The following is a 15235-nucleotide window of genomic DNA, read 5'->3' as shown; positions in this document are numbered from 1 at the left end:
AATAATGAGTTGATTCTTAGCACCCTAGAAAGATGACCAATGAATTTTTAAAATCACTATGAAACTACAAATATTGAAATATTTCACATGTTCTAATACTTTGCAGTGACTATTATTTTTGCTATTTGAATTGTCCCTTTCTTGGCCAGTGGGAGCTTCTTCAAGTTGGTTTCTGATTCCTTTGTCATAAGTCCTAGAATCTTTAAAAGCCTCCTTGTTTTCTGGTAGGAAGAAGTATTTCAGGCTAGTCTCATACATTTCCTGACCCAGACCTGCACTCATTTTTCTTAAGGAGCCCTCGTACCTTTTAATGGGGGGTGGGCTGAGAGGAATGGTACTTAGAGATCATGATCTGGGCTCAAGTGTACTTGTTGTTGCCATTGCATTGATTGTTTTTTCTGGTTCTTTTCAGTGGTCAGAACTAAAAAAATGTGATTTCTTTTTTTTTTTTTTTTCTTTCTACTTTTCACTGCATTGGGTCTTTGTTGTCACGTGCAGGCTTTCTTTAGTTGCGGCAAGTGGAGGCTACTCTTCATTGTGGTGCACAGGCTTCTCATTGTGGTGGCTTCTCTTGTTGTGGAGCACTGGCTCTAGGCGTGCGGGCTTCAGTAGTTGTGGCACACAGACTCTAGAGCACAGGCTCAGTAGTTGTGCATGGGCTTCGTTGCTCCGCAGCATGTGGGATCTTCCCACACCAGTTCTCAAACCCGTGTCCCCTGCACTGGTAGGTGGATTCTTAACCACTGTGCCACCAGGGAAGCCCAAAAATGTGATTTCTAAAGGGAAAATGCATCATGAGTTGTTACTGATGCTTTCAACTTATTTTTTTTTCTAAAATCCTTTTATTCAATATTTTTTATGATGGAATTAAGTTTTTGATTATTACAGTATGTTCTGATTGAAACACTACAAAGTATTGCAAGGACTAGTGGAAATAGGAAAATCTGTTAATAATAATATTTGTTGGTGAAAAATCATAGTGAATCCAAAAATCTATTTGTTGGTCATATGAGCAAAAGCACAACTTTTGGGAAGTATGTATGGGAAGAAATAACCAGCCTCTCCCTTCACATACATTCTTTCTTATTTTCTTATTATATCTTCCCCAAACAGAGGTAGTCAATAGTAGTTAGAATGGCCATCTCCCAACACATAAAATAATCGAATTCCCCAATGGGTGAACAGAATAATGAGTAGTAACCTGGAACTCAGCTGAGTAGGCCACTTTGGAGCCTTAAGTGGGGACGTCTTCCAATTTCAGAGTGATGTGTCCTCACCCTGCATCATCGTTTTAGTGCAAAAACAGAAATTAATTCTGGTGAAATGAGATTCACCTCCCAACAGGATTAATAGTCGAATTCACTGAAGTTCCTATTCTTCATTTGTGAACTGTGAAGAAACCAATAGTAGCTATGAGATCAATAGGATTTCTGCAGATGGAATGACAATATACAAGGACAAAATCACCTATTTTTTGACTTACAAAGCCAACGGTAGTTTTAAATTTGCAAGTTAATTACAGACCAGCTACACCACAACATTTTCAAATGGCAAAAGTACAAAAAAAGTTACATGTTACAAAAATACTTCAGAAAAAGTGTAGTCTAACAAAATAAAAGCACTAAAAAGGTATCTTGCCCAAGGGAGGTCAGCTTGGAAAAATTATCACCAAAGCTAAACATTTTCATTTCACACAAACTATACTTGGAAATAGCTTTGAGACTGATTTCTGAGGCTGAAAGTATCAAAGGGTTTATTTGTCAAGAAACAAATACCTTACCTGACGAGGATGGATAGAATGAGTTCATACTCATTAAGATTTCTGCAGTGTTAGGATACTAACAAACATCTCTTGATGGCAGAATGTGGTAATCATGGAATTTGCTAAAGTAGTTTTCAAATGAAAAAAGAAAAAGAAAACAAAACAAATTAAACTTGACCAAACATGTCAATTTACAGTTTTAAGGTTATTTTACAAAATACCTCCATTTACACGATAGGCTCCATGCAGCATTTTAAGATGAAAGTTCTTTTAATTTATCCTGGCACACTATAAATGAATAAATTACACTGTTTAAAGAATTATTTAATATGTTTTATTTATTAAATTTATTTATTCACTAAGTTTTTCTTTCTCTTGACTCAGAAAAAGAAAAGATCTTACATATAATAGATTAAGAGAGGAAGTTAAGCACACTAACTTATAGAAACAGGTGGGAACTGGGGAGGGTCAGCAATCATGTGAGTCTCACCCGATGTGATGCTCTTCAAAGATGAGTCAATCTTCTTAGAGCCATTTAATGAAGATTTTGAAGGAAAACTTCATTTTGTACTCTAGCCCTTTAACGCTTTCATTCTTACAGTCAGTTCAGCTGTTGGTCTATGTAGCAGGAGTTACAATACCAAATAGAAGACAGATAGATTCATTGCTCTGGATCAAAGATCATGAATATCTTCAAGGCTAATGATACAATTGCCAAGTTGCTTTTTAAAATATTGTAGCTATCACAATCCCATCAGTAGATTGGCAATTCATCACACAGTAGCTGGTATTGAGTATTATAAAATAAAATACATAGACAAATGAATATATACATATAATATCTTTTTAAACCTTTGCAGTTCTTGGATCACTACTTAATTAAAGTTGTTTTAAATTATTTTCTGTTCACAGTTCCTCATCTGTGAACTGGTTTTCCCTTTACTGGCTTTCTTTTATACACTTCATGATTTTCTTATCAATTTATTGGAATTCTCTACATGTAAGGAAAATTTACTAACATTTTCTATTGTTGCAAATATCTCTCTAGTTTGTTGTAGACTTTATATTTTATATATCCGAAATTCGTTTCACATTTATATCAAATAAAATGCAGGGATTATTTCCTTTTTGATTTTTTTCTTTTATCTTTGTCTTGATAACACTTTCTCACTTGGAGACCAAGTAAATATTCACAGTTACTGTACTCTGGATTTTTTATACTTTGTATTTTTAAATTCAGATTCTAAATTAATGTTCAGTTTATTCTGGGGTACACAAAATTTACTTTTCCCAAGCAGCCAATTTTCTCAGCTGAATTAATGGACACTCCAGTCATCCTCTTTGATTTATAACATTTCTTTTATCATACATTTATTTCATAGAGACAGATGCATATTGTAACATCTATTTCTAGGCTACCTATTTTGACCCATTAATCTAATTTTATACCAATTGTTTAAATTATGGTAGCTTATAATACAGTCTAATATTTTATAGGACAAGTCCATAAACATCTCATATTATAAGGAAAACATCTTTAAACATTCCTAAATGGCACTTCTAGACCTCAGTGGCCTTAAGAGGAGTTTTATCTCAATAACAGGCATTTGAAACCCACTTGGCTAAGATGTTTATTATTACAATACTTACTACAGTTAAACCACTACTATAGAGGAATTTTTTTTAAGTAGCCTTTCCTTTTCAGGCCATTTTGATAACATCATCTGGTGGCAGGCTGTAAAAGGTGTGCATGTAAATGGTCAAGGTCCTTTAACACTGAGATTATTTTATTTTAAAATAAATGTATTCTTTTACGATTTTACTCAGAACTATTGACCTCGATATTTCTGTTGTCACTTCTTTATGTGTTACCTCTGCTTTGTTCCACTTGGAAATGAAGCTGTCATTTCAGTTGGGGAGTCACATGACTGTATAGAGATTGCTGGCGAAACCACGGAACCCAGCAAGGCCAGAAGTCTGAAGCATCAAAGTTCACGTTGGCGAGGGCTGGGGGAAGGCTGCGGCACATTTGTCCTGTAACTCTGATTCTTCTAGAAAGATAAAATGGCTTTGGGGTGAATAAGCTATTGATGCACACAGCAACATGAGTAAATCTCAAAAGAATTAGCCTGAGTGAAAGAAGCGAGACCCCCAAAAGTGTGCATACTGTACAGTTCTTTTTATATAAAACTGTAGAAAATGCAAATGAACTTACAGTGATAGAAAGCAGATGAATGGTTCCCTGGCCAGACTGGGACATCAGGGAGAGGATTGGGATGGAAGAATTACAAAGTGGTACAAAGAAGCTTTTGGGGTGATGGACATGTTTATTATTTTGGTTGTGAAGTTATACACTTTAAATGTGTGTACTTTATTGGACACTAGTAAATATGTAAATGTGTATATGCGTGTGTGTATTTACTGTTGCATGAAACCAGGCAAATGGTAGGCAAGAGGCAAAGAATGGAAAGGAAGTTACAGGAAAGTACTGGAGAGCAGACAAGACCACAGAATCTCCAAAGGGTTCTATCAAAGCTATAATACAGCCCAAATGGGGATCCAAGCTGGTTGGATGGTGCAGCACTTGGCAAACTTTAATGTACACACAAATCCCGGGGAACCTTGCTAACTTGCAAATTCTGCTTTGGTAGCTCAGAACTGGGCCCTGAGATTCTGCATTTCTCACAAGGTCCCAGGTGGTGTTGTATGCGGCTGGTCTTTCCACCATTCTCTGAGCAGCAAGGGGCTAGAGCATCTGTTCTCAACTCCGGCTGCATATCAGAATCACTGGGGAGCTTAAAATTAATTAATTAGTTAATTAATTAATTTAAAAACCCTGATGCCTGGATCTCACCCTTACTCCCAGAGATTCTGATGCAATCGATCTAGAGTTCAGCTGGAATCAAGAGTTTGTAAATCTACCCGGATGATTCTAATGTGCAACCAGGGTTGACAACCACTACTCCAGAGAGATGGTAAAAACCTTATCAGGGAATGAGGAGGAAAGAGCCCTGAGAAGGTACTAGGATGGCAAGTAGGGCCAGAGAAATGTGATGAACGATGTCCCCGATCAGAACCAAAATTGACCATTTCCAAGCCTGCAAATTGACCTGAGTATAACTTATAGCCTGTATGGTCCTGCCTGTGTTAAAGATGCTTTTGCTGCTTTCACACCTGGCCTGGGAATAAGTACCAGCTGATTACTGAGCAGGCAGATGGGCAGCGAGGTTTTCCTGAGATTATAGCCACAGGGAAGAAAAGTCCTTGCAATGGAGGAAGATGACCAGGGAGGCTGATTGGACACACACTTACCAACACATGCACAAGGATTTTTCCTTGAAAGGAGACAAAGCCCAGCCTCTCTCCTCCTGTCCCTGATGGGCCACTAACCAGGCGTGACAGATGGTACTCCAGCTTCCTAATATGCCCCAGACTTGTTTTTAAATCATTTGGAATTCTATTAACATGAATACTTTGGAAATTATTTTTTGATCTGTGTTACAGACTTTTATCTGCATTCTAGAATTCTGATTCTGAAACCACTGATGCAACAGAATCCTAAAATGTTTACTGAGACTTGTCAGTTTAACTGTGCTAGTTGGAATTTAAAGAGCCAGAGTTTGTCAGCATTTTGCTGACAAATGTCATCATTTACAGACTGATCTTGACCACTAATTATGTTCACCATTGCTAAAATTACATGTTGTGAAATGAGCTACCTTTAGTGAAACAAAAGACTTTTTTCCCATTTAGTTTTTCTCCCATTTAGCAATTTAGGACCAAAACAAACTTGCAAGTATATGAAAACCTTCTGGTTTGGTAATAGTCTTTATGTTTAAATTTCAATGCAGAGGATGCTGTATACCTGGATAATGAAAAAGAAAGAGAAGAATATGTCCTGAATGACATCGGGGTTATTTTTTATGGAGACTTCAATGACATCAAGAGTAGAAGCTGGAGCTATGGTCAGGTGAGCCACTTAAAATTTGTCATTGTCAAGGACATTTTTACTTAATATTTTTAGCCCCATGTATCACTGCAGGGTGCTATCTGTCGATATTAGACAAGCACAATTTCCTGCTTTTCAGGATCTGAGACTCCAAGATAGCCTGGGAGTAGAGACTTAGAAAGGCACCTGCATAATTTATCAGCTGAAATCACATATTTTCAGTTATTACAATGTTATAGAGATGGGAAATTGTATGGATGATATGGCATTCCAGTGAGAAATGCTTTGCAAACTCAGTACAGTGAAACCTCATGAGCTTAGACTCTGCTCTACACCCTGGAATAAACTCATGTTTTTCTTTTCTTATAAGGAAAAGTGTTTTGATAATAATGCAAAGGATACAGAAAGGCAAGTGCCCAACTCAAAGAAATCACTTTTTTTAAGTGTTAGGATTAGATATGCTAACTAAGAAAATAATGCTACCATTTAGTCAAAGGAGGGCCCACTGGGCTTTCACCTCAAGACATTTTATCAGTTGCAGCCTCAAATTACTGTCCCAATATAAGGTAGCAAATGGTATTTCATTTGAGATATTCAATGGTTCAAACTATTTCAGCTTGGTATCTTTAACAATGGGGCAAATGAATATTTTTACCATGTTTCCATAAACAGACTCATGTCCTGTGATTCAGAAACGACTTTCCGTTAGCAACGTGAAGGCAGGTGAATGTGTCATTTCTCAGAGTTTTGGCTGAAATGGTTGGAATTGTGCACCATCGTTCTGGGTATCCAGGGGCAGATTTCCCAGAGCCTGGCCTCACCAGGTCACATGATACTTTCTTGGCCTGAGACCCTTGTTTAAACTTCCATATGGGCTCTCCCTGCAGTGCTCACCCCTGCTCGAGCCTGACCACTGGGCTGTCATCATTGGCTCTTGCCTTCTCCACCCAGCTTTATGTCTTGCTCCTTCTCAGTGTTCAGGTTTGCTTGCTTGCATTTCTGACGTCCTGCCAGGCTAATGATCTAGGTGTTCTTCCCCTGTTTTGGGGTCCCTACCTCGCTCTCTGGTTCCAAGTCCTCTCCTTCCCGAGTGACATAAAACCCGTGACTGTTGCTTATTGTCTGGTGCTCTTGCCTTGGGTCCCTAATTCCTAACCCTTAGGTGTGATTCTATTTATGCCCCCAGTGTGACGATAGAGAGAGAGCTAACAAGGAAAAAAGTCACCTAGGCGGGTAGCAAGGAGGACTGGGAAAGGGCTCCAAGCATGGTCGTGTTCTCCCCAGCCAGCCTGTCTTTGGACAGATGCCCTTGAGCACAGCCACTGCCTGTCTCTACTGTCATTTGCAGTCCATTAATTTGTGTACTTCAGTCCAAACAACCAGCCAAGCCAGTAGTTTGTAGTGTAGTTCTCTATGTCTTTACCTTTCCAGCTCATGGCTCTCATGCCCCAGAGACACAGCTAAAAGATGCTGCCTAATAAGAACCAGAGTCATGAGTTCTTATTCACCTGGAGAGCTAGTGCAATTACCCATTTTTGCATCTATCATATCAGTTTAGGATACATGCAGAGTTGCTATTCTAACTGGATTTTAATAAGGAATTACATGGAAATTAGCCATTAAAATTGTGATTTCTCTCCTAAGCCCTTGGGTGGATAATATACAAGGTTTCTGTATTCAGGGAAATAGTCTGTACGATGAGGTACAGTATAAGTGTAATCTTCCAATTTTGCCCCCTTTTTTTAAAAAAACTATTTTGTCTTTGTTCCTTGTTTGGAAAATTTTGGCATTGTATGTGTCTAGGAGTTCTTTCTAAGGAAATTGAACTGACTACCTGATGGTTCCCTTGATAATAGAACCTCCTTTCTCTAAGTCTTCCTGCCCTCTCTTTGACCCTGTCATCCACCTTATCTCAGAAGAGAGGAAACCTTAGACAGACATTCACTATGTGAGGTCTCCTACTATTTCCAGTGCAGACCTGAAGTGCCTTCCTGAGAAGTACCTGAGAGCCACTTACTGTCGATATGCACAAGGACTCATGTTACTTTTGAGGGCTCGAGACTTTGGCCTGACTTTGGTAAATGGTTCATTCCCTTGCCTTGGCGCTGGAGCCAATATTTTGGAGAGATCCTCTAAATTAACCCTACAATTTTCTGAAGAACTTCAAGTCAGTTCTTTTTTTTTTTTTTTTTTTTTTTCTGTACGTGGGCGTCTCACTGTTGTGGCCTCTCCCGTTGCAGAGCACAGGCTCCGGATGCGCAGGCTCAGTGGCCATGGCTCACGGGCCCAGCCACTCCACGGCATGTGGGATCTTCCCGGACCAGGGCACGAACCTGTGTCCCCTGCATCGGCAGGCGGACTCCCAACCACTGCGCCACCAGGGAAGCCCTCAAGTCAGTTCTTGACCTTTGAGTACATCAGCTCGCTAGTAGTTCTATTTATATTTCTAGCTAGCATTTAAGTTCCTAATCATTTTACTAAAAAATAAGAGAGGGTGTCTCCTTCCTTCCACCTTGATATTTCATGCTAAAGATCATGAGTGATTACCATCTAGGAAATACACATTTCTAAACATGAGGCTGTGGTTTCATTTTATTTTTCAGCAGAGAATGTCATGTTTTCAGAATGGACATTAAATAGTTTCTAATTTTTTTTCTCCAAATAGTTTGAGGATGGCATCCTCGATGCTTGCCTGTATGTGATGGACAGAGCAAAGATGGACCTTTCTGGAAGAGGGAATCCCATCAAAGTCAGCCGTGTTGGATCTGCCATGGTAAGAACAACCACTGATTACTAAAATCGATCACACATGTCATTTGCCTCAGTATAGATGTCAGCTCATTAAATGCTGTTGAAATGGTGACTTACACATAATATACTTTTATTTGGAAGAATCTGTAATTCCCTGAACTTGTCATGTGCCGTAAAACAAAGTTCTTACGTCAGTACTATGTGTTGCTTTGGCTTCAGACAAATGCCGATAGATGACGTGGACAGTATAGATCACTTATTCTTAAGAATCTTTGCCTAGGGGCTGAGAGTGACCATGACAAAATGTCAGCAACTATAATCAATCAATCAACAAACAAACATCAAAGAGCACCAAAAAAAAAACCCTGCAAGATGGAAATATTCTACATTTTCACACCCATAGTAAGAGTAAAGAAATAAATGAATAATCCCAGCTTCTATTTCAATGATACCTCACCACAGGGCTTTATAGTTTATGAAATGGACATTGATTCTTCACAGTACTCACATGAGATAAGTGGGGAGGGGGTGGCATTACCCATGCCATTTTACAAGTTAGGAAACAGTGTGATGACAGTTTGTCAGTGACAAAGCCTCAGCTAGAACCCAGGTCTGCTGACTCCAAAACTAGACATTTTCTACCTTCCTTGCTGGTCTCTGCAGGAGATCCTGAAACATCTCGGGGAATGCACAGACCCTGCAACGGAACAGCTTCCTGAGAGAGGAGATACAATTCTCATGAGTGGGAAGGTTGGGGGTCAGGTGTGGGCGGTGAATTAATTGTGTTGCCCAGGTCCTGGACTGTACTGACGTGTGGACCGGGTCCTGTGCAGCCCTGGACCATACCAACGTGCCACACACACAGATCCTGCCCTTGGTGCATGAAAGCGAATCAAATCTGATTTACGAGCAGAATATTCCTGAAAAAACATCAAGCTAGGTGCTATTTCATACAAAGACTGAGCAACAAATACTCTTTTTTGTTACCAATTTCCTTAAGTTTTATTTAAAAAAACAATGTCTCTGAAAGAATGCTGTCTTTGGGTTTGGTTTAAGTTAAATAAAATCAAAATCAGATATTGTTTATATAAAGATATTAGACTGAGAATGATATGAAATGTAATTTATGGTTAGCTCTTAAGAACAAAGATTGTTTTATTAGTAACTAGGCTATGTGTAAATTTAAGGAAAGTGGAGCTTAAAAAGAGAAGGTAAAAGCTAACATCTAAAGGCAGCTTTGTTTTCTGTTGTTAGTTTATGTATGCAACATAAACTGTGCAAGTGAAAAGACAATGGATTCTAAAGAATTTGGGAATTTCTTTATAATAGCTATTTATTACAACACGCATTAGACCTGCAGTCAGTCTCTGTTTTTCCTGTTTCATGGACAAAATTCTCCCTTTTCTCCTTTGAAGTCATCATGACAGGTTTGCAGTGAGATGGGAAGCAGTTGCTCACAGTGGTTAGATAGAAATTAATTCCTTCTTAGGCACTCTGAAATGACATGCTCGTCAACCCGAGCTTACTCATATGTTGTGGGTATATTTATGAGTCTAGAAATCACTACCTAACACAAGCCAAAGCAAGAGGGACACAAACAGGAAGCAGCTAACCCAACACTATGGTGGCATCTGGCCAGATGGAAGACGTTAAGTCTTGAATTAAGCAGAGAATCCTAATGCAAATTGCCTTGAAATCTTATTAATCATAAAAAGCCAATGAAGTTCTGATTTTGAAAATCTATAACTCACAAGATTTAGAACTGGACAGAATCAATTTGGGGGGTTCGGTTTGGTTTTATTTTTTGAGGGAGAGGCCTTGGGTGTCAGGGGAGAGGCCCACCCTGGGCAATATCTCTATTTCCACCACCACCATCGTTTACATACACAAAATATACGTCTGAGAGTTTTCCAAATCTTTTTATATCTCTTATGTCTTTTAATCCTTAGAAGAGCTCTGTGAATCTTTCCAAAGTCTATTCAGTTATAATGATTTTAGAAAATAAAATATTGAGCCTCCAAAAATCAATAAAAAATATGCAACTTTCCCAAAAAATCAATTGTTTTCTGGTCACTCAGGGAATTCCTCTCCTGTTCACAAATCTTGGAACTCTATCATGAAATTGCTGAGGGAAGTTAAGCAAAGACTGAAAGACAAAAACAAAACAGAAACCCCTCAAATTTCTCACTAAAGATTTGCTTTAACATATGAGAAGATGGGGCTTCCCTAGTGGCGCAGTGGTTGAGAGTCCGCCTGCCGATGCAGGGGACACGGGTTCGTGCCCCGGTCCGGGAAGATCCCATATGCCGCGGAGTGGCTGGGCCCGTGAGCCATGGCCGCTGAGCCTGTGCGTCCGGAGCCTGTGCTCCACAACGGGAGAAAAAATATATATATATATGTGAGAAGACGTATTTAGGGTGCCCAGAAAGAAAATATTCTGAAGTTGCTTGAGTCTAGCCAGAACCCTGGGTCCGAGCAGATAGGCCTGTGGATGTTTTCTAGGGGGCTGGTCCAGTCCACTGGAAGAACAGAGGGAGCTGTATGGTTATTTTTAAAGTTCTCCATCATCTCCCCAGCCTGGTCACTGAGGCCGGAGCTTCCTTTTATAGGATACAAATCCTGGAACAGGATACACCGTGACATGCAAATTCTCTGGGAGGGGTAGCACACTGACTGCAGTTCATGCCAAGGTGACAGTGATGGAAGGCAGAGATTTCCTGGGCTCAGTTACTGCCAGGAAGGAGTGGGATGAGAAGCCTGGTCCTGGCTGGGCACCTGCAGAGGGTGGGGAGGGGACAGGAGGCAAGAGCAGGTGACTGGGACCCCAAAGACAAATTTGCTTCCTGTGGTCGCGGCAAAGTCTGGCACTGAAGACTGGCCAGGAATCTGCAGAAAGTAGATGGGTGCTTGGTGCTATATGAGCACAGATAATAACTCAGGTTATTATCTGACTTATCTACCTTTCTGATGAGGGTGATGATGATGATGATCTAAACCTGGCTTTACAGGCCCCAGATAAAAATCTTTGTCGTCTAGCGTTTATGACCTTGGGCCGTTCTTTGCCTTGGGGGTATCCTACACACGAGAGGATATTTAGCAGCATCCACGGCTTCTACCCAAGAAATGCCAGGAGTTGTGACAACCAAGAATGTCTTTAGATATTTCCAAATGTCCCTCTGGGTCAAAATCACCCCCAGTGAGGGCCACAGCACTAAACGCCTCCGAGGCTCAGCTTCCCTGCCTGTGCGATGGACATAACCCTCTCTTCTTGCCTGCGTGGAGGATCTGTTTTCTTACCTTATTCAGAACCTGCTGGCTTTCCTTCTTCTGCTGAAGAGAAAGTGGAGGCAGCATCCTGCGGGAAGGTCCTGGTCCAGGTCACGTCAGACCTCTGGGTTCTGACTCTTCCTGGAATTTCCTATGTGACGCAGGGCCAATCACTCAGCCTCTCCGGGCCTCCGTTATCTTTAAAATGAAATTCTGCCTCTGTACTCAAATCACACTTGTTATTCCCGGTGGCAGCAAGAATTCCCTTTTCTCCTGCAAAACAATGTTCTTCTTTCTTCTACTGTTTCCCTTTATAAATTCAATATTTAGTTCTTTTGAGTTGCTGTTACTTCATTTTGATGTGAAAATCAGGAAAATTTATGACAATCTGGACAGCCTTGGGCTATTGGGTTTTCCCAGGGGAAAGAGAGTCTAAAACTCCTGTAAAGAGTTTTACAGGAAAGTCGAAAACTCCTGTAAAGCTCATTGTCTGGGGATTAGTCCTGAGATGCTATAACCTTACATAAGCGAACTTTTATTTAGGCTTTTCTAAATAGTGAGTGGTACATTTTACCGAAGCTACACTGCAGATTGATTTAAGAGAGAAAAAAATTTTTTAAGAGATTAGAAAAAAGAAAAACCTTGCCCAAAGCTATACTTCCTCCTTTTTTTATTTTTAAATTTTTATTTATTTATTTGATTTTTATTGGCGTATAGTTGCTTTGTGACCAGTGACCTTGTGACCTTGAATAAATCATTTAACTTCCTGATACTTCAATAAAAACAACAATGTTGTGTTAGTTTCTGCTGTACAGCAAAGTTAATCAGTTATACATATACATATTCCCCCTCTTTTTTGGATTTCCTTCCCATTTAGGTCACCACAGAGCATCGAGTAGAGTCCCCTGTGCTATACAGTAGGTTCTCATGAGTTACCTATTTTATACATAGTATCAATAGTTATACTTCCTCCTTTAAACTACTTGATTACTGGTTGCTTTCCACCTCGTACCTGATGTGACAGTCCCCACCAGGACAATTGCCAGGAAATGTGCCAGGAAAACCTTAGAAGGATGCTTTGTGCCATCTGAAAACTTATTTTGCTCACAGGGCACTAATAAAGCATTCCATCACGGACCCTGAATTACAGTGAAGTAACCAGACATGGACTCTGAGCCCGAGTCACACTCTCAAGACAGGTGTACTATGCCATCTGACAAGAACAGCAGGGTCCTGGGGAAAGGAGAGACGGTGACAATAGCCTGCCTTTACTGCTGGGTGGTAACTGGTCCCTGCCTGCTTCTGCCTCATGACTGATTGGATCTGGCAGCAAGTCTGGGCAGAGAAGTTCTCCCATACTGGCCCTGCCGTGGCCGCTGGGCCTGTGGATACTGCTTGCTTATTCCCTGTGGAAGCCCTAGCATCCCACCTCAGTGCAGGTTCCCTCCTTTGGGTTGAGACTTATTAATAGGACATCTGTGTCAACATGCACACAGAACCAGTACATGAGATGTGGAAGACTCTCCAGGGGTCTTCTAGGTAAAGGGGTGGAGGCCCTTGGAAATGATGTCACTCAAGGTCACACACAAATAAGTGGTTGAGCTGGAACTAGATATTGTCCTTGCTCTCAGGTCATATTAGACCTTAGACGGCCACCACCAACACACAAGCACCCATGACACAATTCGTACATCATGTTAATCTGTCATTCACCAGGGATTTTCATTTCTGTTAATTGAAGAATTTTTAACAATTGACAAATAAATTGGAAGCCAGTAGGAAAATAGAATTTACCTCATGGAAATTGTTTTCATAGCCAATTTTGAGAACCTATATCCATTTCACAAATAACCAATGTACGGATGAAGAGACAGGAGTATCAGGAAGTTAAATGACTTATCCAAGGTCACTGGTCGCTGGTAGCTATCTCCTAGAAAAGAAGGACCCAAGAGAATGGGTTCCAGAACAGGTGAATTTTGAAATAGGGGAATAAGTGAAGACAGGCATAAATCAGAAAATTCTAAATAGCCAGAGGCATTGGGTCCCTGGGGAAAGAGTTCCCAAAGAAGACTAGGTACCAACGATGGTTTGATGGTGGTATTGGCGGCTGAGGTGGTGGTGATGTGCTTTGATGGTGGTATTAGTGACAGTGATGGTAGTAATTGCTGTAATGATTCTCATGGTAGCAAAACACTAGTATCAACTCATTCATTCAACAAGTATTTATTGAGACTCTCCAGTCTAGGTACAGTTGTAAAAAAAAAAAATATAGTTTCTGCCTTCACAGAGCTTAGAGTCTAACAGAGAAGATAGACTTGTAAGTAGAACATTTCAACACAGTATGGCAAAGTCTCTGATGAACTAAGCATGGGGTTGTAGAAGAAAGCAAACCTCTCAAGCTTTCCTCAGAGGTTTCCCGGAGCAAAGCAGTGACCTAACAAATGTTGGGGTATTGGATGAAATGATAGAAGAATAACTGACAAGGGTCCAGAGCAATAATAAGCCACGCTACTATTCATGGAAACCCTTTTTCCTTGGTGGAAATTATACCCAAATAGCCATCACCAAAAGCACTGCAGGAACATGTAGTCAGGGGAAACTTGCTCCTCTGGGGACTAATTTGTTTCAACTACATTTTTTTTAAAAAAGTGACATTTTGGGGAAATTTTGGAAGGAGAGAGAGAAGAAAAAATATCAATATACTAGTTACATAGTTTTAAATACCAGTCTTTACACTGTTGCCAGCCTGGGCTTTCCTGCTTCCCTTGAGGTGTACACATTTATTTTTAACCCTGGTCTTTTGCTAACATCGAAACACGATGCCATCATTAATCCCCATTGATACCCTATTCTAACTGTGCCTTTTGGGAACTAACTCAAGATTGAACTTTTTTTTAACCAATCATGTTCGGTGTTTAAAAAAAAAATTCTTGCACTCCAGCTAGTAAATCAAACTGATCACAAGTGGAAGTATAGGTCCTGGAGTTCCCTAGGGCCCAACACAAGACGAATGACTGTAGACCTTGCAGGCAAAGTGGACTTCAGAGCTTCTGATCCCCAAGCACACATGATCTCACAGATAAACTGAAAATAAAGTCCATCTCTCTTCCCCTTCTTCTTGTCCCAGTATTTAGACTGTTTTTTTTTTCTTCTATGCATGAAAAAGACAGTCATGACATCACTCTTTTGATATTTTGGTAAGCAGCTTCACAGGAAGCTACTACAGAACGGAGTTTTTATTTTTCCCCAGTTGTTTACTTGGTCATCTCATAGAAAGCTTCACATTCAACAAACCTCTTCATGCAACAAACTACTTCAACCATTCAGACTACATTTACAAATTCACTTGGGTTAGAAATTCCACCCAGCTACCCCAAATGAACTTTAGAATCAGAAATACATACATGAAGTCTAGTCCCTGATCTTACAGACCAGCCAAAGCATAGCTCCCTAAAACTTTTATTTAAAAAAAATAAATACAAATGCTAAAGCACTATATAACTGCT

At 40.0% G+C, this 15235-nt stretch overlaps 1 protein-coding gene across 1 annotated transcript in view; it reads left to right on the top strand.

The window, feature by feature from the left end:
• The window catches only part of F13A1 (coagulation factor XIII A chain), a 136695-nt gene that overhangs the window by 51051 nt on the left and 70409 nt on the right, over positions 1 to 15235 (top strand). The window contains exons 4-5 of the mRNA XM_060110217.1: positions 5614 to 5732; positions 8377 to 8484. Coding sequence (XP_059966200.1) covers positions 5614 to 5732; positions 8377 to 8484 — 227 coding nt within the window. The remainder of the gene's footprint in view (positions 1 to 5613; positions 5733 to 8376; positions 8485 to 15235) is intronic.

Source organism: Mesoplodon densirostris, chromosome 10 (assembly GCF_025265405.1).
Source record: "Mesoplodon densirostris isolate mMesDen1 chromosome 10, mMesDen1 primary haplotype, whole genome shotgun sequence".
Classification (NCBI taxonomy): domain Eukaryota; kingdom Metazoa; phylum Chordata; class Mammalia; order Artiodactyla; family Ziphiidae; genus Mesoplodon; species Mesoplodon densirostris.
This window is presented reverse-complemented; position numbering and strand designations above follow the sequence as displayed.